General features: G+C 36.8%; 2 protein-coding genes across 6 annotated transcripts in view; one reads left to right on the plus strand and one right to left on the minus strand.

Moving 5' to 3' along the window:
• The window catches only part of PTCD3 (pentatricopeptide repeat domain 3), a 35,854-nt gene extending 25,848 nt beyond the window's left edge, over positions 1 to 10,006 (minus strand). For all 4 annotated transcript variants that reach the window (XM_026717303.2, XM_087917334.1, XM_087917333.1 and 1 more), the window contains exons 1-7: positions 9,849 to 10,006; positions 8,232 to 8,281; positions 7,889 to 7,922; positions 4,228 to 4,273; positions 3,630 to 3,698; positions 2,348 to 2,452; positions 723 to 846 (exon numbers count right to left, since the gene is read on the minus strand). In XM_026717303.2, the coding sequence (XP_026573088.1) occupies positions 723 to 846; positions 2,348 to 2,452; positions 3,630 to 3,698; positions 4,228 to 4,273; positions 7,889 to 7,922; positions 8,232 to 8,281; positions 9,849 to 9,955 (535 nt within the window). In that variant the 5' untranslated portion in view covers positions 9,956 to 10,006. The remainder of the gene's footprint in view (positions 1 to 722; positions 847 to 2,347; positions 2,453 to 3,629; positions 3,699 to 4,227; positions 4,274 to 7,888; positions 7,923 to 8,231; positions 8,282 to 9,848) is intronic.
• POLR1A (RNA polymerase I subunit A) overlaps positions 9,997 to 20,767 on the plus strand; it is a 39,088-nt gene continuing 28,317 nt past the window's right edge. For both annotated transcript variants that reach the window (XM_026717302.2, XM_087917327.1), the window contains exons 1-12: positions 9,997 to 10,189; positions 11,721 to 11,925; positions 12,126 to 12,275; positions 12,344 to 12,451; positions 13,447 to 13,532; positions 13,652 to 13,761; positions 15,079 to 15,165; positions 16,681 to 16,783; positions 16,885 to 17,047; positions 17,433 to 17,606; positions 19,654 to 19,776; positions 20,205 to 20,432. In XM_026717302.2, the coding sequence (XP_026573087.1) occupies positions 10,116 to 10,189; positions 11,721 to 11,925; positions 12,126 to 12,275; positions 12,344 to 12,451; positions 13,447 to 13,532; positions 13,652 to 13,761; positions 15,079 to 15,165; positions 16,681 to 16,783; positions 16,885 to 17,047; positions 17,433 to 17,606; positions 19,654 to 19,776; positions 20,205 to 20,432 (1,611 nt within the window). In that variant the 5' untranslated portion in view covers positions 9,997 to 10,115. The remainder of the gene's footprint in view (positions 10,190 to 11,720; positions 11,926 to 12,125; positions 12,276 to 12,343; positions 12,452 to 13,446; positions 13,533 to 13,651; positions 13,762 to 15,078; positions 15,166 to 16,680; positions 16,784 to 16,884; positions 17,048 to 17,432; positions 17,607 to 19,653; positions 19,777 to 20,204; positions 20,433 to 20,767) is intronic.

A 20,767-nucleotide genomic window follows, 5' to 3' on the forward strand; every position in this document is an offset into this window, starting at 1 on the left:
TTTTTTTAAAAGAGCAACTTTTACCCCAAATCAGGCAAAGCAGGCAGGCAGATTGAGTTGCTCACAGAATCTTTCAGTGATCTATATATCTGCCATTGGCTAGCTCAGTCTCTCAAATTTGCTTGCCGTGAGTCTGCACTGAATAATAGAACCTTCAGTCCTAAGGAAGGTTCAGCTGTGCTTAAAAGCAGAGCCGAAGATCTAAAGACTAGCTAGAAAGCAAGAAATCCAACCATTTTCTGCTTCCTAGCTAATCTCCCGGCAAAGCAGAACAGATGATGGTCGGAAAAAGGAAAAATAACAATTTAGCAGGCAAGTTTGCTGGTTAAGGAGTGAGTGGGCAGGGAAGGTTTCCGCAGGCCACGTGGGCGGCACAGACTTGTGTTTCTGCGCAGCCTGAATTAATTGCTTTGGGGGTGTTCTGGGGGTGAGATTTCTCTGCGGCCCACCAAAATTTTCTCATGGCCCACCGGTTGGCGACCGCTGCTTTAGTGTACATCTTTAAAAAAATTTTTTTTATAGAATTTGTTTCTATTGTTAAAATTGAAGAAATATTCCAAAATATCTTTGACCATATAATACCTATCGTTATTTTATAAGCATTTATTAATTTTATAAGCATTTACTAATGAGTTAATTCTCATAAGTTAAATCTTTGCAAATTTAAAACAGCTTATACCCACCCAAATCTGTTTATTTTAACTGTTGGTTTAGGCTAATACCTGCTTGTAGAAGCTGATCAAACATATTCACAGATGCTTTTACTTTTCTTAGCTGAATTAGATTTTTTAATGCAACCTCACTCACTTCTTCAAGTTCCAATACCAACGTTTTTGGCATAAGACTCTAAAGGGAACAACACAATACAATTAGGATTAAATGTTCTGCAAAGCTATTGTGAATTTAGCAATCTGCAAGGAGACTGGTATGCCTAAATCTATTAACTTTTTTTCACTGAAAAGCAGGAGGATAGGATTCAGATTGGGAGCAGCAGCATGAAGTTTCTTCTTCCATAATTTTGATGGAAGCATGTCTTGAAAATAGCAACAATTGTAGGAACAAACTTCCTCACTAGGCCTGGGATTTAGCTCTCTGTCTTAAACTATCAGGATAATTAAAAACAGTACAGTGTATAAGCAGAAGTTTCAGTTTTCCAAAAATCTTAGTCACAAACCTATCTATATACTACAGTGGTTTTAATTTTACTGTAACCCTTCTCAGTGGAATATCATGCCCTACTTAAAGAATATGTAATCATGCTGAAAATTAAATTGTAAGTTGCCATTTCAAATATAATAAGAATTTGTTTACACTGAAAGACAAATTTATTAAATTTTATATTAAACCACTTGGTTCTTGAGTGGCCCCCTCTCAGTTACTTGAATCCTAATGTGATCCACCACTAAGGAATTCCAGTAATTCAAATGATACCTGGAATGGCAATGGCATAGCCAAACTCAGATACAAATCCACATTTAGACCTTTACTCTGACAATAAGAACAGCGAAGCAGGATTAGCTCTCTTGCTATCTTATGCATATTAGATGCACTGATTCAATCTTAAGACTCTCCTGCTTGCATGGCACAACAGACTGAGTATACCATGCTTTGGGGCAAGAGAAGCTCCAGAACTTCATCTGGACAGTTATTGTAACTGTGTTTGCTGTTTGCTTCTGATCTTGTTGGATTCAAGCTTCACTCTAACCCTAGTCATAACCAGTATCATTGCAGGTATCCTCCACACTGAAGGGTTAAATATGCAAATTGCTAATTGTGGCAGCTAGACGCAGCAAGTTCATAACTATTTAAGCACAGAAGACTGCAGATTTAAATCCTGTGGTTTCTATATATATAACGGGCTGATTTTCTAGATTTTTATGGCAGATATTGTTCATTATCAAGATTTCTTATGTTTATAGTAAAAGTGATCTTGCTCTTCAAACCTTTTCATTGATTCCTCCGTTAGTGATTTTTAGTACTTTCTGAATTTCTAGGGAGAGACTTATTGCTATACCCTGAGTGAAGTTCTCACAATAATGCCACCTTATCAATTCTTAAAGTAAATGTGTGTAGGCAGTACAAGATAAAATTATGCTAAGTTAAGCAATAATGTATATTTAGCAAAGAAAAAACAGGATGGGCTTAAGTATCTTTATCGTAGTACAGAACAAAGGACTATGTCAAAGCAGAGAAACCATGAATCTAACAAATTCAAGTTAAATTATTTAAACATACAGTATTCAAGCAATGGATTAATTGAGGAAATAATGTTGTTTGATTCATATGAAATCTATCATTGTATGTTATAAATGTGAATTATGTATTATATAAAGAGTGCAAAGGTTACCTGAATGTGAGGTTCAGCATAGTCTTTCTCAAAAAGTTCAGGATGTGTGTTAATAACAAATTTGGCTGCATTTTGTCCTGATGTTTTTGATGAGGAAAAGAAATGCTGTGAAAAGAATACACCTGTATTATTCTGGGAAAAAAATAATGCATAACGCATCCTATTCATCATACAAGTAGTCCTTGGCTTACAAGCACACTGGAACCAGAATTTTTGTTTGACTGATTTTGCTATGTGAGATGCACCTGATATTGCTATCTTTTTTTGCCCACAATTAAGAAAATCACTGCAATAAAGTTTAATCATGCAGTCATTAACTGAATCTAGTTTCTCACATCAATTTTGCTTGGTGGAAGACTGGGAAGATAGCAAATGGTGATCATGCAACCCTGGGATGCTGCAATCACAATAAATATATGCCAGTTGTCAGGCAACCAAATTATAATCACATGGCCATGAGATGCTACAATGGTCCTAAGCTCAACTATAAGTCCCATTTTTCCAATGTTGTATATTGGCAGAAGTCCTTTCAATTAAGGAAGTATATAAGAACTTGCCTTATGATTAGTTTGCAATGAATTAAAAAAATTGTCTATTCGATAACTTTGGTTTGCTTAACAATCACATGCTTCAACATGAGTTGCTTAATGACCATGCCGACTCACTTTACAATTGTCATAAAAGTGGTCATAAAATTGAGTCCAATCACATGATACCTTGACTTATGAATGCAACAATTTACCACTAAATTCCAGGCTTCATCATAGTCCCATGTCAAGGACTGCATGCAACCCCTAAAGGCAAATACATTTTCCTTATTAACTTTAAATAAGATTGTCTATTAAACATCTATTTTTAAATGATTTTCATTGGTTTATATTATAATATGTGAACTTTAGTAAGCAACTCTGCATATGACACAATGGAGGAGATGGATGTAGCTTTTCCTCTTCCAACTGAGCCTATTAGATTATCAGTGTGTAAAAATAAGGGAATTTAGAATTCCAAAAGTACACTAGAAATAATGGAATCTGTCTATACCAGTAGTGCAAACTCAAGGCTTAGAACTGGCCTGTAGGACCGGCCTTGGAAGCAGCAAAGGACTGGCCTATGGTGCATCTGCTAGCGAAGGCTGTGCCTTGGGCCCCATTTTCAGCCTGGACAGCCTTCTGCAATACTCTGCCAGCAAAAAAGGAGCTGGGGGGGTGGGGGGGAGGGGGGGGCTGCGTAAATCATTGTTTTGTTTGCTTCTGCCAAATAAAGTTTCAGAAGAGTCACTTACATGCTCTGAAGAATTTCTGGGGATAAGATAAGGATCATCTTGAAACGTATAGGGAACAGCTGTAATATCCTGTAAGGAGGACGAAAAAAACATTTAATATATAGATTCTGCTGAAATGAACAATAGATTCATCTTTCTGCTGTACCAATATTAAATTTAATAAATAATTTAATACTGGAAAGCTCTTCTATTAGGAAAAACTCATGACTGTACTCCTTAATATTACTGTATACTTGTAAAAAAGCCTTGATAAGAGAAAAAATTGTTTTGGGGTTATCAGCAAAATGAATTAATATTCTGTAAAACATTCAGGCAGATGTTTTCAGAAGGAAGCTGATGCTATCAAATATTAATAACTTTGTAAACAACATCTTTGTGCTACTGTTTACCATGGGAAAAAATAGTTTTTTTCAACACTGAACATAGTATTATGTTTGTATTGTTAGCTGAAATGTCATACTTTTCCCCTTCATATAAAGGAATAGATGTAACATGAAATAATATTACAGTCAACATATGATACAGATAAATATATATTTTGTAATCTCTACAGTATTTTATATAAAAAAGGACCAGTAACCCAATGGATAGTACTTACCCTGTTTACAGTTAATGCAAGTGCCTGAAGAACTGCTGATTTATCCCTAATTTTAAGCAAAATATGTTAAAGTTTAAATTTGCAGTATTATTTTTAATTTGCATATTGCATTCAACGGAAACTCTGGTGCAATTTACCTAACAAAAATTCAAAGATACACAGATCTAAAATGATGCTTCAGAATCTTACATATTCAATTGTCAATAAACAAGCCTGAATGAATGAGCTTTTATTTAAATTTATTTATTTGTTAAATTTATTTCCCACCTGTATGGGGCTACTTTAAACAGCTTGTAATAATAAAAAGGACAAAAATGAGAGGAGGATAAACAGAAAGAAAATAGGATGGTAAGAAATGAGGACAAACCAGAAGTAAAATAGAACCCATAAAATAAACAATTAAAAAGGACTATAAGAATATAACAATATGATAATCAATGTATCAACAACAGAGCACAAGGCTGGGAGGTTGAATATGCCATCAATCCAGCAGCCACCTCCAGTATGGAACTCCCCCTTTGTGCAAATAAGTACCATGTTTCTCCAACAATACGGCCCCCACCCCAACGAAGGCCCAGCACTGCTTTGTGCGCATGTAGTTAAATTAAGGCCTGCCCCCAAAATTTGGGCCTATTTAAGTGCATGCGCGGCTTAAATTTCCCCATTTGTCACATCACTTGAAGTGCAGACAATACGAGGTGAAGAGGCATGGGGAGGAAGGGCGGAGGAGGGGGGATAACCTTGCCAAATTCATCCCACATGACTTACCTGTCCATTGGATCATCTGTCCATTGGATTGCACTCCCATGCCTCACTAATTCTTTTGATTCCTGCTTTCTCTGCCACAGTCGTTGCTCATCCAAAGGCCCCCCGCCAAACATCTCCCCCCCCCCGGCTTTCTTTCTCACACACAAGAAAAATGAGCAAGAAAAAAAAAGGGAGAAGGGGAGAGGTACTTTTCAAAAGTCTAGGACTTTTCACACTATCATGATCAGCCCCTGTTCTGTGTGTGTGTGTGTGTGTGTGTGTGTGGAACGGGGTGTGTTTTTCTGGCAGAGATTAGGGAAGGGGTGGTGGATTGGAAGAGATTTTCACCACGAGTGGAGAACGCAATGCTTGTAGGGTCTGATTTATCCAGGCTGTCCTCTCCTGTTATCTCTGCAGTCTTTCAGGAAAATTTTCTATGGTGGATTTTTGATTTTTCCCAATTTGCTTGCGGAAGGGGGGTGGGGGCTGGCATCCATCCTCCTCTAGCCTCTGCCGATCACAGCTTCCGGAGTTTTCCCAGTCTCCGAATATGGACGCACACACACACACGGGGGGGGGGGGCGCTTCTGTCCAATGCACTGTATCTGTATTAATCAGTGTTATTCTGCCGTAATTCTGCTAGCTTAGAGTTGGAGCAACTTCTTTAGAGAAAGAGATTTGGTGTGGGGGGAGGATCCGTTAATCACCCAGACTTTGCAAACCTGAATCGCTTAGCTTTTCAGCTGCTCATCTTTAAAAACGGCAGGTGGGGGACAAGAAAGGAAAATTAAAATACAAGGTGTGTGGATTCTAAAGAAACAAACACTTGCTATCTTGGGTAGCTTTCTTTTTTTTTTTTCTGCGGCCAGGTGAAGAGCCATATTGGGGAGCGAGGGGGACATCAGCGATTGGGACCAATCACAAGAGATTCCAGCTGGAATCCAGGGTTTGGAGAGTTATAACAATATTCCAGAAGAAGATGACATAAATATTTTTGAATAAATTGTGCCTGCATTTGAATAAATTGTGGATTTTGAATAAATTGGTTCGTTTATCTATTTTTTTTATAATAAAATGGTGGATTTTTAATAAAGTGGGGTATTGCTTTGTGGTTCCTCTGGGGGAAGCTGGGATTTGCTTTGTGGTTCTCCTGGGGGTGGCTGGGATTTGGTAGGCAGTTGGTAGGTTACCAAAGGGTTGTTTATCATTAAGATCTGATCAAAGGCAACATGAAATGGGGGCAGGGAGGGGAGAAGAAATAGCAGCTCGTGCAACTTACTTAACCAAGAGTTTCTGAACCTGAAAGTCCTCCTCACTCCCCCATATGGCTTTTCACCTGGCCACAGAAAAAAAAAAAACCCAGAAAGCCACCCAAGACAGCAAGTGTTTGTTTCTTTAGAATCCACACGCCTTGTTGTATTTTAATTCTTCTTTCTCCTCCCCCACCTGCCATTTTTAAAGTCGGGCTGCTGAAAAGCTAAGTGATAAATCCCCCCCCACCCCAATCTCTTTCTCTAAAGAAAAGTTGTTCCAACTCTAAGCGAGGAGAATAACAGCAGAATAACACCAATTAATACAGAGACACTGCATTGGATGGAAGCCCCTCCTGTGTGTGTGTGTGTGTGTGTGCGCGCGCGCACGCGCACTTATTTGGAGACTAGGAAAACTCTGGAAGCTGTGAGAGGCAGAAGCTAGAATGGACGCCACCCCCAGCAAACAAATTGGGAAAAATCAAAAATCCACAACAGAAAACTTTCCTGAAAGGCTGCAGAGATAACAGGAGAGAGCAGCCTGGATAAATCACACCCTATAAGCATTGTGGTGTCCGCTCTTATGGGGAAAATCTCTTCCAATCCACCACCCCTTCCCTAATCTCTGACAAAAACAACCCCCATCACACACACACACACACAAACATTCATGGCAGGGGCTGATCATGACAAGTGAATAGACTTTTGAAAAGTGCCTCCCCCCTTTTTTTTCTTGCTCATTTCTTGTGAGAAAAAGCCGGGGGGAATGACGACTGCAGCAGGGAAAGCAGGGATCAAAAGTAGCTGCACAGTGGCCAAGCTTCCCAGAATGGATGACAGGTAGGCAAGCAAGGGTGCACATGGGGTGCTACTTACAGCTGCTGAAGAAGCTGCCCGGTGGACAGGCAAGGGTGCACGGAGGGAGGGGGAATTAAGGCACCACTCGAAAAGATGGCCTAGCCATTTTTTTGGGCGTCTAAATATCTATCTATCTATCTATCTATCTATCTATCTATCTATCTATCTATCCCAGTCTTACTTTCTGAGAAACACGGTAGTAGTTTCTTAATCAATAAAAAATATCTTGTGTAGCGCAGATACTTTACTTTAGAAGCTAAGCTTATGTACTTAGGCCATAGTTGTACTAGGCATACTATGCAAGAGGAATGACAGCTACATTTATAGTAGATGTGTTTGACAAGGCCTGACTATGGTAACATGCACAATCACATTTGAACAAGAAAGCATGTCTTATAGTTAGGCATGGCTCATATTTTATTTTGAAACGGTACTCCTTTAAAATGGGAGAAAACTGAAATTTGTTTTACTTTGTTACCTTAGAACATGGTAATCCCACAACCAAATATTAAAATATTGTTTACAACTGCACATGTTAAACATTTGGGATAGTATCTAGGAATGTTTTTCTTATAGTAAACAGATATCCCTAAAGCAAGCAATTATTTAACAAAAGTGTTTATGAACTTCAGCTGATCCAGAATATGCAAGATTCCTGATGGCTTATGGGAAAATTTCACAATCATTTCACAAAAGCTCTGTAAAGCTGTATACCATTATTTATGTTTGTGGCTTATGGTTATTTTAAACTTATTGTAAGTTGCCATTAAAGGATAGTAATATAGTTCCTGGGACAAAAAACTCACCAGATTTTTTTTCTTGGAAGTAAAATAGTTTCTTCTGCAATTATAAAAAACAAAAGCAAGTATAACTAACTTATTAAGTTATTATTCATCTGAAAAATGTTTAACTATTAAAATTTTAATTCTGAATAGAATTACATTAGTCATTCAAGTTGACTATTTTAAAACAACAATTTTAATTAAGTGTTGTCTCTATTGGAAGCAAATTTATTCAGAAACAAGTCCAAAGTCTTCAAGTTTATTTACAAATATAGACTATGTGACATATATTAATTGAAATGATAAATTTATCATTTGCAAATATGTGTTTTAATAGTACATGTGTGAACACAACAAAATATTATACCTTTCACGATGGGGGATTTTTCCAGAAGGGTTGCATTTTCTGAATGGTGCCTAAGAAAAATAATATGGATAAATGTACATGCACACACACTCTATATATTTATCTAATACATAATTTAAAAGAATCCTATTGAATATATAATATTCTGGGATACAGGGATGTCAACTCAAGGCCTGCAGGCTGGGGCACTTAGATTTAGCCCCTGGGGCTGCCTGGGGAACAGCGAAACAACCCCAACTCCCGTTCCTCTGCCAGCAAAAACAGAGCTTGGAAGTCCCCATCTCCATTTATGCTGGCAAAGGGCCGCAGGAGGCCATCACAGCCGAAAACAGAGCCTGGGGGAGCAGCACACGCCCCCCGCCAGCTCCTTTTTTGCTTGCAAAGTGCTGCAGAAGTGATGCTGAGGTGGTCACGTCCACCCCCACCATGCTCACCAAGCCCTCCAAGGTCAAATACAACCCTGATGCAGCCCTCAATGAACTAAGAGTTTGACACCCTTGCTTATTTATTATACTTCCTATTTTTCCCACACCAATAATGTTGCGAGGTAGATCTTATTACAGTGTTTAGCCATGGTTCATTTGCCATGATTTACTGACTAAAGTTAAACAATACATTATATTATGAAGCATAATTGTTGAAATAAAGATACTAAGTCCGTGCAACATCTTAAGTTAAAATTAAAGCATTTTATGGCTGTGATATATGAATCCAATCTATTTCTGAAAAACTATCTCAAATAGAAAATAAGCAAATTTTTGGCTTTTTTGAGATAGGTCTTTACAATTTATCCAAGCACTTCTAGTTATGGCTTTATTTAATATCCTCGAATCATTGATTAGACAATCGTTTATTATTTATTTAATCTTTTGTTAAGTGCAATAATCAAGATTAAAACACATCAAATATAAAGTTGTTTATTCTATGCTTGAATACATGGAGCTGTGGGATTCATTATTTCTCTGAATAAGTTGTTCTAATTGTGGGGAAGCACTTCCTAACATTCAGGCATAATTATTTACAAGAGGCAGCAGAATTCCATGACAGGATATAGAAACTAAATAAATAAAACGTTATATAAGGATTTATGCACAACCACTGAATAATTTTTAAGAGCTCTTCTTGTTAACATTTTAAAGAGGGGAAATTTATTGAATATATAGGCAGTAATAATTGTATTTAATATTAATATCTACTGCGTGCCATTTTTGTATTTTGCAACGTAATTTGAAAAAAAAAAAACTTTAGTGTGCCCAGAGGAAAAACACGTTTGCTTTAGAGCAAAGTTAAATAAATCTTAGGTTAGAACTTTCTGACTCTCTCCTCGTGGCTTGCGTCGTAGCTCATGAGACGTTATAGTTCAAAACGCCTAGAAAGCTTCAGATTACTTGCTTTTAAACTAATAGAGCAGGGAATATAAAATATAATTATAATTACGACGAAATACCAATATTAAGAACGATTTGCCATCCAGCCTCGAGTACAGGCAATCCGAGACGACGAAACGGATGCAATCCTATTCATTAAATTACAGCTGCAACCTCGTATATTTCAGCGCCTCACCTTTCCAAGTCATTAACGGGACTCCTGGTTTTGCGTCGATACGATCCAACCTACCTGTCGCCCCCTTCCCTAAAAGAGCCAGATACTCCCGAAACGACGAGCCTTCTCTGCAACAAGTCTCGGGCGGGAAACGGACACCGCCGCAACCTCCAAGCCGCCATAACGGAACTGGCCTCCTGGTGCTGAAAATGCGGAAGGGACCGGAAGCGGAAGCTGTGACCCGCAACACCGCAGAGCGCATGCTGCGAGCACGCGACGGTTCCCTGAGCTTGTTTGGCGATTATCTAGGCTGCGTTGCCGGTGATCTGGTCGGTCGGAGTCATGGCTGCAAAGGAGGTGCCGTGGAGGCGCCTGACCGGGTTGTCGTTTGGGATGTATACGGACGCAGAGATACGGTAAATTCGGGCGGCAGGAAGAACAGACCGCTTGACGCAGCGGTCAGAAGTTAGTTTCCCCGGGCATCCGCCCACATTGAGGGATTTAGTTAATGTGACTGCGTGTCCTATCTGTCAGCCTAATGTCAAAATGCTTTTCTGACGATTCTTACTGTTTTATGTCGAAGATTTCGCGTTTTAGTCTTAGAATTTCGCCCGAGGACAGTTCACGATGTTTTAGTTTGATCATAATAAAGCGTATCAGTCTTTTGCACCAGTGGTTCGAACATAAACCTGGACAACTATTATACTAAACCGCAAACTTTAATTGATATTCAGTCATTGACTTAATTGCACCAAATACTTCCCTTGTTTTATCCTGTTTATGAAATCAGTGCTGTTGCTTCTTTTTCATGTCCTAAGTACTGTAATAAACTATCATCTTTTGATTGAAAGTGCTTAATTCCAGTCCATAGTTTATTTTAAATTCTGTTCAACTTTTGCATGTCCTGCTTCTTACATTACATTCCTACTGTAATTTTGTTTTTACAACATTAGGTTTTCTTGCATGGGACATCAACTAGATATCCTTTAGGTTTTGATCTAATCATAACCTAAATACCATTGGTATTCCAAAAGATTTTCAACTCTTCCTCAATAGCATGTTGAGCACCAGATGCTCCAACAGGTCCATAATGCAGCATAATTTTATGAATTGTTTTACCATTATCCATGTGATTTTCTTGGTAAAAATAGGATTACACTGAGGAATTTGGACACCTCTGTTTTAGACCTATGTCTGCCTGGGTGATAAAAGCCATCTGGAAGGAGACATGCATTTTCGTCCATGTGGTAATGTTGTTCTTCTTTGAAGAAGTGGTAATATACCCATCCTCAAGAAACCTTCACTAGGCCCAAATGTTCTGGATCTAATCTCAAACCTTTCCATTCCAGTGAAAGTTGTTGAGAAGGTGATCAGGTTATAGTCCTGGAAGATATGGATAATTTATTCTAAGCTATTTTCAATTTGGTTTCAGACTGATACATAGTACAGTACTCAGATGGCATCGTAGTTAGGAAGAGGTTTCTGTGTCTTCAAAAGTGTGAACAGACAAAGTCAGTTTTCAGATAATATTAAGCAATTATGATGAAAATGTGTAAAAAATATTAAAATGTATACTATCTAGCAATCCAGTTAAGCTGTTTTGAGTCTGTTGAATTTGACTTGGTTTTCTGTGCGTCAAAACATAACATTTTTCCTTAGTATATGCTTTGAGTTAATAGTCATATATAGTATAGGATAGTTCTATGCAACAAATTGCCTGTAAAAATTCTGTAATGTAACAGTTTGCAAAATATAATACTTCCTTTTTTTTAAAATAGTTAAAAAAGAGCAAATAATTGCTGTTCTGGATGAATATTTTCTGAGTTTATGAAACCTGTAAAACTTCTAAGAAATTAATACATGTTGTATTGTAAAATGTAATTATTAATTTTAAGATTTCCATGCCACTTTCTTTGTTTTTTTTCCCCTCTTTGCTTCTACTTTTAGGAAATTGAGTGTAAAATCTATAACCAATCCTCTTTTTCTTGATAATGCGGGTACTCCATCCCCAAATGGACTATATGATTTGGCTTTGGGACCTCTTGACAACAAGGAAGTTTGTGTTACTTGCCTGCAAGATTTCAACAACTGTCCTGGTCATTTAGGTCACATAGAACTACCTCTCACTGTTTATAATCCTCTCTTTTTTGATGTAAGTATATTAAGACATAGTTAAGTTGGAGATGGATAGCAGTGAATTATTGCATTCAGAATTTGAAAATAGAAGTATTCATAATTAATAATATATAATAATAACCTTTCCACTCTGTTGTAATATAACAAAATAACATTGACATAGTATTAAACACATGTGAATTAGTAGGATAATAAAGCAAGTGTTCTTATTTTCAGAAATTATTCCTTCTGATGCGAGGCTCCTGCTTGAATTGTTCCCATTTAACATGTCCACGAGCTGCAATTCATTTATTACTAAATCAGCTAAAGCTACTAGAAATAGGATTGATTCAAGAGGTCCATGATCTTGAAACAATCCTGAGTAGGGTAAGTTTTATTTTGCTTAATCTGTTTTGACAGTATTTCATATATTTGTAATGTCATAATTCTCTCAGTTTTTAGATGAAAGCTCAGATGTAATTGGTGCTGAAATTGAAGAAGTGTTAAGTTGCCACACAAAGGATATGCTCCAAAATCATCAGCTTAGAGATTACAGTGCACATGTAAGTAAGAAGGATCAATGTTTAATGTAATTGTTTACATTGCTTTTAATGAACAGCTTCTTCTAATTTCCCATTAAATTGTGAATCAGTGGTTCTTTATGGACATGTTGATTATTCTGACTTATGTGACATTTTTCTTTCATAGTTTAAGGCCAAACTGTTATTTCCTAATTTCATCTGTTCCAAAAGTAATGCAATATAATTGTAGGCTGCTCAGAAAAGAAAACGGCTTTCTGTCTGCAGGCAGGAAAATCCTGGATTCATTCTTCCTATTATCTCTTTAACATTTGGAAGGGTCACTGCCTAGTTAGTGGATGTAGGTGGCATATGTTGGTTTGCTAGGTAATATTTAGACTAGAAGTCCTAGCTAATTGGAAGAATGAATTCAGGATTTTCCTGGCTTTGAATAATGTATAGAAGTTAAATCCAGGGGTGGGATTCAACCAGTGTTACTAGCTGTTCGATGACTATGCTGTGCATGCATGTAAAAAACATTAAGCTGTGCTGCCCAGACATCTGAAAAGTGCTATGCGCAGTGTTCCAAAAGCCACTTTTTTCCTGCTTTTTCAACCTCAGCTGTGCTGCGCAAAGCAGGAAATAAAGGACAGGTAAGAGCCCGGGCGGGTGGGCCAAAGAGCAGCAAACACAGAACCGGTTCAATGTCTACCGCTCTTCAGAACTACTGGTTCTATAGAGCCGGGCAGAACCAGTACCATCCCACCCCTGGTTAAATCCTACGTGAGACTTAAATGGAAAGCTTTGTGAATGCTTCAACCCTGAATAGAAAGTAAGTGATGAAGGTGTGCCGTTCTCTTTTATGTAATCATGGATAAATATAACAAATGCTTTTGGTGACATTGGAGGTTTCTTAACTCAATACAGAGTGAAATTTTAAATTAAGGTTGTTATTGTTAATGCTCATAATCAACTGTATTTAAATTTGTGTTTCATTTACAGAATAATTTCTAGAACTTTGCTTTTCATTCTTGGTGTAGGTAAAAAATGTGTGTGAATGTAGAAGTAAACTTATCTCTCAATTTTGGAAATTACAAATGACTTCAAAGAAATGTCCAAACTGCAAGTAAGCTTTTTTTCTTTTTCTGGGCATTTTTATTCCTTTCATCCCAAATTTATAAACCATTAGGATTTGTCCTCATGTTGAGTTAATGCTTCTGTTTTTTTTCCCCTTCCATCTTCAAGAGCAGGAAGATCACTTGTTCGCAAAGAACATAACAGCAAGCTCACAGTAACTTATCCCACTGTCGTAACTCAGAAGTCAGGCAAACAGACAATAGTGGAGGAAGTAGCAAGTATGTGTATTTTGTTGTATATTACACATACATAGATGCAAAAGTTGTTACTGAGAAATATTTTTATCACACTAGAACAAACAGTTGTAGAATATGCCATGTAGAGGTAGGCACAATTTTTAGATTTTTCATGTTTAGAAAAATGTTCATGTTTCATGTCAATGTTTAGATTTTTTTTTTTAGATTAAGTCTGATTTCTATGTCTAGGTTAAAAATTAATTGAAAGTTTTGGATACTGTCATAAAAGGTAAATTTATAAATTATTTCAAGACACAGTTGCATCTGGGCTTTCTCAAATATAAGAGTGACTGGACACATTAACACAGTGGAATTAAAGCTAGTCTCAAATCTCATATATTTCCAGTCTTCACTAAAATTAGCCTGAATGGGTTTTCTCACTCATAAGCCATATGTGAATTGAATTGAATACTTCATTTGGCCAAGTGTAATTATAGACACAAGGAATTTGTCTCTGGTGCAGAAATTCTCAATGTACATGCAAGACAACAGAATAATGATAATTCTAATAATAATACAAATAAGAGGAAGTAAAGAATATAATAAGGATAAATAGTAACACTATGTGATAATACATAGCCATACTATGTGATAAATTTCCAGTAGAGATGACTGAGAATTAGGTGTTTAGCAGAGTGATGGCCCATAGAAAAAAGCTATACCTGTGTCTAGCTGTTTTTGTCTGCAGTGCTCTGTAGCGGCATCCTGAGGGGAGAAACTGAAAGAGTTTATGTGCAGGATATGAAGGGTCTGCAAATACCTTCTCAGCCTTCCTGACCTGTGCAATATAAGGTCTTCTATAAAAGGCAGGCTGGTTGCAGTTGTTCTTTGCATTTCTTAATTATTCATTGGAATCTGTACCTAACCTGATTGGTTGCTATACGAAACCAGACTGGTACAAACTGTCTAGTTGGGTATAGGAACAAAACAGGACAGGTACAAACCTGTACTTTCACAAACCACAATGACATGTCATATTTTATGACCAAAGCAAGCACCCTAAGCAGCATAATGTCTGAAAATAGCCAAATCTTATTCCATCCAACAATTCATGAATTTAAAAGCTTTTCCGTGTAAAGAAAGTACATTTAATTGCCTTTGCAAATCATTTGGGTTATCATGATGCTCAAATCCACACACCTATCATTTATACACAATAAATAAATCACAATAAATTGAAAATGTCATGCAATGTAAGATGGCAGTTGTCTATTGACTGAAAATAAAGAAAAGTAAATGCAGAAATTGTTTCAAGTACCTTGCAATATATCTCAACATGCAATAATTTAAACTTCTTAGCTGTAGATGAAACTCAGCTGGGGAAACGTGGCTACATAACACCTTTGACTGCCAAAAAACACATTGAGGTTTTGTGGAAGAATGAGGGTAAGTGAATGAAACTGCTCTTGCTGCTCTTAAGAATGAATACCTCTTTTCAATTTACCCCCCCCCCCCAAAATAATAATAATAATACTGAAAGCTATAGTGTGGCTGATCTGTTTTACTTTAGTAACTTTACATGCTGCTGTAATTACCGTATGCATAATTCTGAGTGGCTTATAGATTTCATCAAGTAATGATAAAACTAAAACTAAAATATAACAGTATAAACATAAAATGATAAAATAAGTTTATAACCAGCAACATCTCATTCCCTGGGAATAATCATAGCAACACCCACATCGGGAGAAACTAACATGACTCAGTCAGATCTAAATGCCTTAGGGAAAAGCTAACAGGATCAGAGCTTATCTGATATGGGGGGAATGCTGTTTTAGAAAAGGGGATAGTGATTGGGAAGTAATGAGCAGGAATCTCAGCAAATGACATTTCCTAAGGGACAAGACCCTAGAAGGAAACTTCTCTCATTGCAATAAATGGACAGATACTGCTGAGAAAAGACAACCCCGACAATATTTAGATCCTGAACTATGAAGTGAAATAAATAACAACCAGCACTGAGTTACTCTACAGATAGAGTACATCCATGAAATCTTTAATTGGGTCTATGCAAATCTATGCATGTTAGTTTACATATTAATGCTCAAAATACAAAACTAAACTACTTATCACCACTATAATTTAGAGGATGTTTTTCTCCACTGAGATCATTGAAATAAATGAGACTTATGCTATTCTTGCAAAATTTCTATACATTCTTGCCTAAGAGCACACGGTTTCTCTCTGTGCTGGACTATATTTAGAAGTCTTAGTAAGAGATTAATAAAATTAATAACCTTAGTTTTGCAGGCAGTGACATATGGACATTTAAGAAACCATAGGTAGTCCTCGACTTATGTCCACAATTGAGCCCAAAATTTCTGTGGCTAAACAAGACATTTTAAAGTGAGTTTTGCCCCTTTATATTATCTCGGTTGCCTCAGTTATTAAGTGAATCATTGCAGTTGTTAAGTTAGTAACGCGATTGTTAAGTGAATCTGGCTTCCCCTTTGACTTTGATTGTCAGAATTTCACATGATAATATGACCCCAGGATACTGCAACTTTCAGAAATATGAGTCAGTTGCCAAGCACTGGAATATTGATGATGTGGCCATGGGGATGCTACAGTGGTCATAAGTGTGAAAAATGGTCCTGAGACAATTTTTCAGTGCCGTTGTAACTTTGAAAGGTCACTAAATGAACTGTTATAAGTTGAGGACTGCCTCTACATCCTGAAATGTTATATTTGAGTCTTGTGCTGATGTTTGACTTCCATTTCATTTTTAAACATTTATGCAAGCTAATAAAATAAAACAAATAAAAGAGGGTCTAAATAGATATACACGTAAATGCATAGAAACATTTGACTTCTGACATGTAAACCAAAAAAAGAGATTTCTAGAGAAATACAGCAGTGATAGGCTGCATCTTGGTTATTTCAATTCTTTCCATTTTTCAGGGTTTTTCCTTTGCAAGCTTTTCTCTGGGATGGCAGTCACTGGCGATTCAACTTTCAATCCTGAAATGTTTTTCCTAAATAAACTTGTTGTACCGCCTTCTAGGTAATATTATTATTTTGCATTTTTATTGTAACAGTTATATGTATAATGCCTAATTTATTGAGAATATTTTCTAAGGATAACCAGTGCAATCTGATCTATAGATATCGTCCTGTGAATTTTGTTGGAGATCAGATGTTTGCAAATGGCCAAACAGTGAATTTACAAGCTGTTATGAAGGATGCCCTCCTCATTCGGAAGCTTCTGGCTTTCATTGCTCAAGAACAAAGTCAGCCATTACAGACAGAAAATGGAGATCTCAAGACAGTAAGATTGCTTCAGTGCTTCATTATGAAAAAAACCCTACCTCTATTTAGTTGAAATAATCTTGTAAAATTTTTACACGTTAGCCAGCCTTCTGAGTATTTAAAAAAGTAATAATGTTATTCCAAACACTAATGACAAAGTTTGGTCTTTACTTTTTCATCTTTAAGCAAAAAGATTTTGCTGAAATTTTTCAGCCATTGTTCTCACTCTTCTCTTTGTAAAGTCAAGGCTATGAATTCTACTCCCACATTTTTAAACTTCTCCTTCCCTCCCTCTGACAGTGGTGTGTGTGTGTGTGTGTGTGTGTGTGTGTGTGTGTGTGTGTGTGTAAAGTATTTTTAAATTGGATTTTTGGGGGGGTAATTTTAAATTTTTTGTTCTACAGATGATAGACCAGCCCTTGGAATCTCTAGACCATTCTATCTTAGCAACAATTCCTGGGCAGACTACTGCAGATAAGCTTTATAACAGTTGGATCCGTCTTCAAAGTCATGTTAATATTTTGTTTGACAGTGACATGGATAAACTTATATCTGAAAAATACCCTGGTGTACGACAGGTGAGATTTTTGAAGGTGTTTAAAATTATTGATGAAGGAAGAATATAAAGTATTTTAAATATACCTATACAGTATATTATTTGTATTTGCATATTATCCTTTAGAAAAATACATCAAAGGTTGTTCATATAAGTGTAGAAACACACAATACAGCAAATGGACAATGTAGTGAACAAATTAAGTTAGGAAACAAAGAGAGCAGTTAAATTAATGTAGAACTTTTAAATGACAAAGATATTATTAAATTGAATAATTATTAGAAAAGTCAACCTGTAGAATTTTTATAAGTAGTGTAGCACTGGAAAATGTTCTCTTAGTAATCATAATCAACTACACTTTGTAGCTTCTATAATCATAATCATATAAAGGTATCTGAAGTATTAGCCTTTTGTATATGAGACATGAGATGATATATGACATGAGATGAGTAGATTGATTTGGAATCTAGCCTTGTTTCAGATATACAAATCCAAGCTATTCAAGTATTTAATTATCAAGTGCTTTGAATTTAGAAATTGAATGTAAAGCTAGTGATATACCATAGTTTTTGCTCCATAAGATGTACTTTTTTGTCTCCCAAAAGTGCCTGAAATGTCTGTTCATCTTATGGAGTGAATATTGTCAAAGCCATGCCCACTCCCTGGACCCCCATCCTTTGGCCATTTTTGACCTCACCACGCCCTGTTTTCAGCCTTGAACAATGGTGATTGGCAGTGGCGATCCCCGCTGTGTGGAATGGGCCAAAAATGAGGCATGCAGAGTCCGAAAATGGGGTGCACGGGGATCCCTGCCTCCTGGAACAGCCTTAGTGGAACAGATTAGTGGTATTCCAGGAGGCCGATCCAGCTGCCAATCAGCTGCTCATGCTAAATCAGGCTGTGATAACGTGCTGAAGCTGACCAGGCTATTTGCTGTTTGCTGCAAGGACGCTAACCAGATGAACACCAATGGATACTGAGAGGCAGAGGCAGATTTTTTTTTCTTGTTTTCCTTTTCTAAGCTAATGTGTGTCTTGTGGTCTGGAGCATCTTATGGAGCAAAAAAATACAGGTAGTTTTAGTATCTAACCCCAGTTAAAATGAAATAGCATCTATATACTCAATTCATTATGAGTTACAGACTTTCTTCAAAAATGTTTCCATATGCAGTACATTACAGTTGTTCATTTGGGATGGTTCTGAAATATAGATTCCTATTGCCAAGCTTTTTTCTAACTAAGAACAACTATTATCACACCACCCTAAAATAATATAAAGCAACTTATGACAGATGACTTACATTAGAGTTTCTAGTGGTAAGATTGGAATTTAGAGAAGGAATGGATGAACCTTTTGGCCTATAAATTTAATAATAACATTTATTATTAGTTAAACACAACGTGTGCATCTATACACGCCACTCTTGCAAATAGACACATGTATTTGCATTCTGCCACATATACAGAGTATACATAGAGATTTTCTCAACTCCCTTCCTATCCCTGAGATACGGATTTTTGCAGGAAGGGAAAAGTAAGGAAACATCCTCTCTAGTAACTTTTTGTATTAAATGACTAATGGGAAAGGCAGAAGAGTGCTTTTCCTGTAACTAATCAAAGATTATTGATTCTTTGCAAGAAAAAGCCAACAATTTATTTCTGCTTTTCAGCTAATCAAAGGGAAAAGTTGGAGATTGCTTCTGACCTCCAGAGGTCACATTTTTGGCATCCAAAAGACATGTCAATTTTCTCATAAAAGGACATTCCAAATAGAGCAGACTGAATAGCCACCAAAATTCTGACTTAGCAGAATTGTGTTAGCTTTCATTAATCTTATCTCTCAAAGAATTTCCATAAAGCATGCATTAATAACATTGATAGCTAATTTTTATTTTATCCTCAAATCTGATAATCTCCTCCTGTAGCTTCATGTATTTGAAAGTAAAGTTTTAAAGCATTTCTCTGGCTCTTGCTACTATGGTAGAAAGATATTTTTTCAGAATCTTCAAAGTGATATGAATCTATTTTGTATCTTTCTTGCTGTCCTTGCTGCTAAATTTATGTTGAAAGATTCTTGAAAAAAAGAATGGCCTGTTTCGTAAACATATGATGGGAAAGAGAGTGGATTATGCTGCCCGGTCAGTCATTTGCCCTGACATGTACATTCAGACCAATGAAATTGGCATTCCTATGGTAAGGAAACGTTTTTATTATTATTTCCTATTCCAATATATTCCTATTATTAGGAAAATTATTTTATCTTAAGGCTGCCTGTTTCTTATCCCCCCAAATGTGTGTCTCCCTTTATTTGCAAACTATTGCCAGGAATATTATTTAAAAAATGATACAATGTTGAGAGAAATAAAAACAAAAGAAGGAAATATGGGAAGGTGGATGCCCACAACCAGAAATGAGTGTAGCTGAATGCAGTTACTGTATTTAGATGTTATGTCAGTTATGCTTGAGAATCAGAGGTTTATGAGAGTTAATAATTCCCACTAGTAATGTGGAATCAAGACAGTGGAAGTGATTCTTACAAGAGAGAAAGATTATTGTATTTTTCTTAGAGTGATGCAAATGTACACAATATTTTCTTTTTTTCCTCTCTTCTTCTTTTGCAGGTATTTGCTACCAGATTGACCTATCCTCAACCTGTCACTCCCTGGAATGTGCAAGAATTGAGGCAAGCAGTCATCAATGGGCCAAATGAGCATCCTGGGGCTTCCATGATTATCAATGAAGATGGGTCTCGCACAATATTGAGTACAACTAGCCAGACCCAGAGGGAAGCCATAGCTAAGCAACTCTTAACCCCTTCCACTGGAGCACCAAAACCAGGGATAAAAATTGTGAGTGGTGTCCAAATCTAATCATCTATATTATTTATATTGAGGTATACATGGCACATGTATGGTAGACGTGCTAACAATCCAATCCTCTGTTGAGATTATAGGTAGTCCTTGACTTACAACAGTTCATATAGTGACTGTTTGAAGTTATAGCAGCATTGAAAAAAGTGACTTAAGACTGTTTTTCATACAATCGTTGCAGCATCCCCATAGTCACACGATCAAAATTAAGACTCTTTGCACCTGGCTCATATTTATGACACTTGCAGTGTCCCAGAGTCATGTAATCACCTTGTGTGACCTTCTTAACAAGCAAAGTCAATGAGCAATCCAGG

Source organism: Pseudonaja textilis, chromosome Z (genome assembly GCF_049901715.1).
Source record: "Pseudonaja textilis isolate UNSWEBS1 chromosome Z, rPseTex1.2, whole genome shotgun sequence".
Lineage (NCBI taxonomy): Eukaryota > Metazoa > Chordata > Lepidosauria > Squamata > Elapidae > Pseudonaja > Pseudonaja textilis.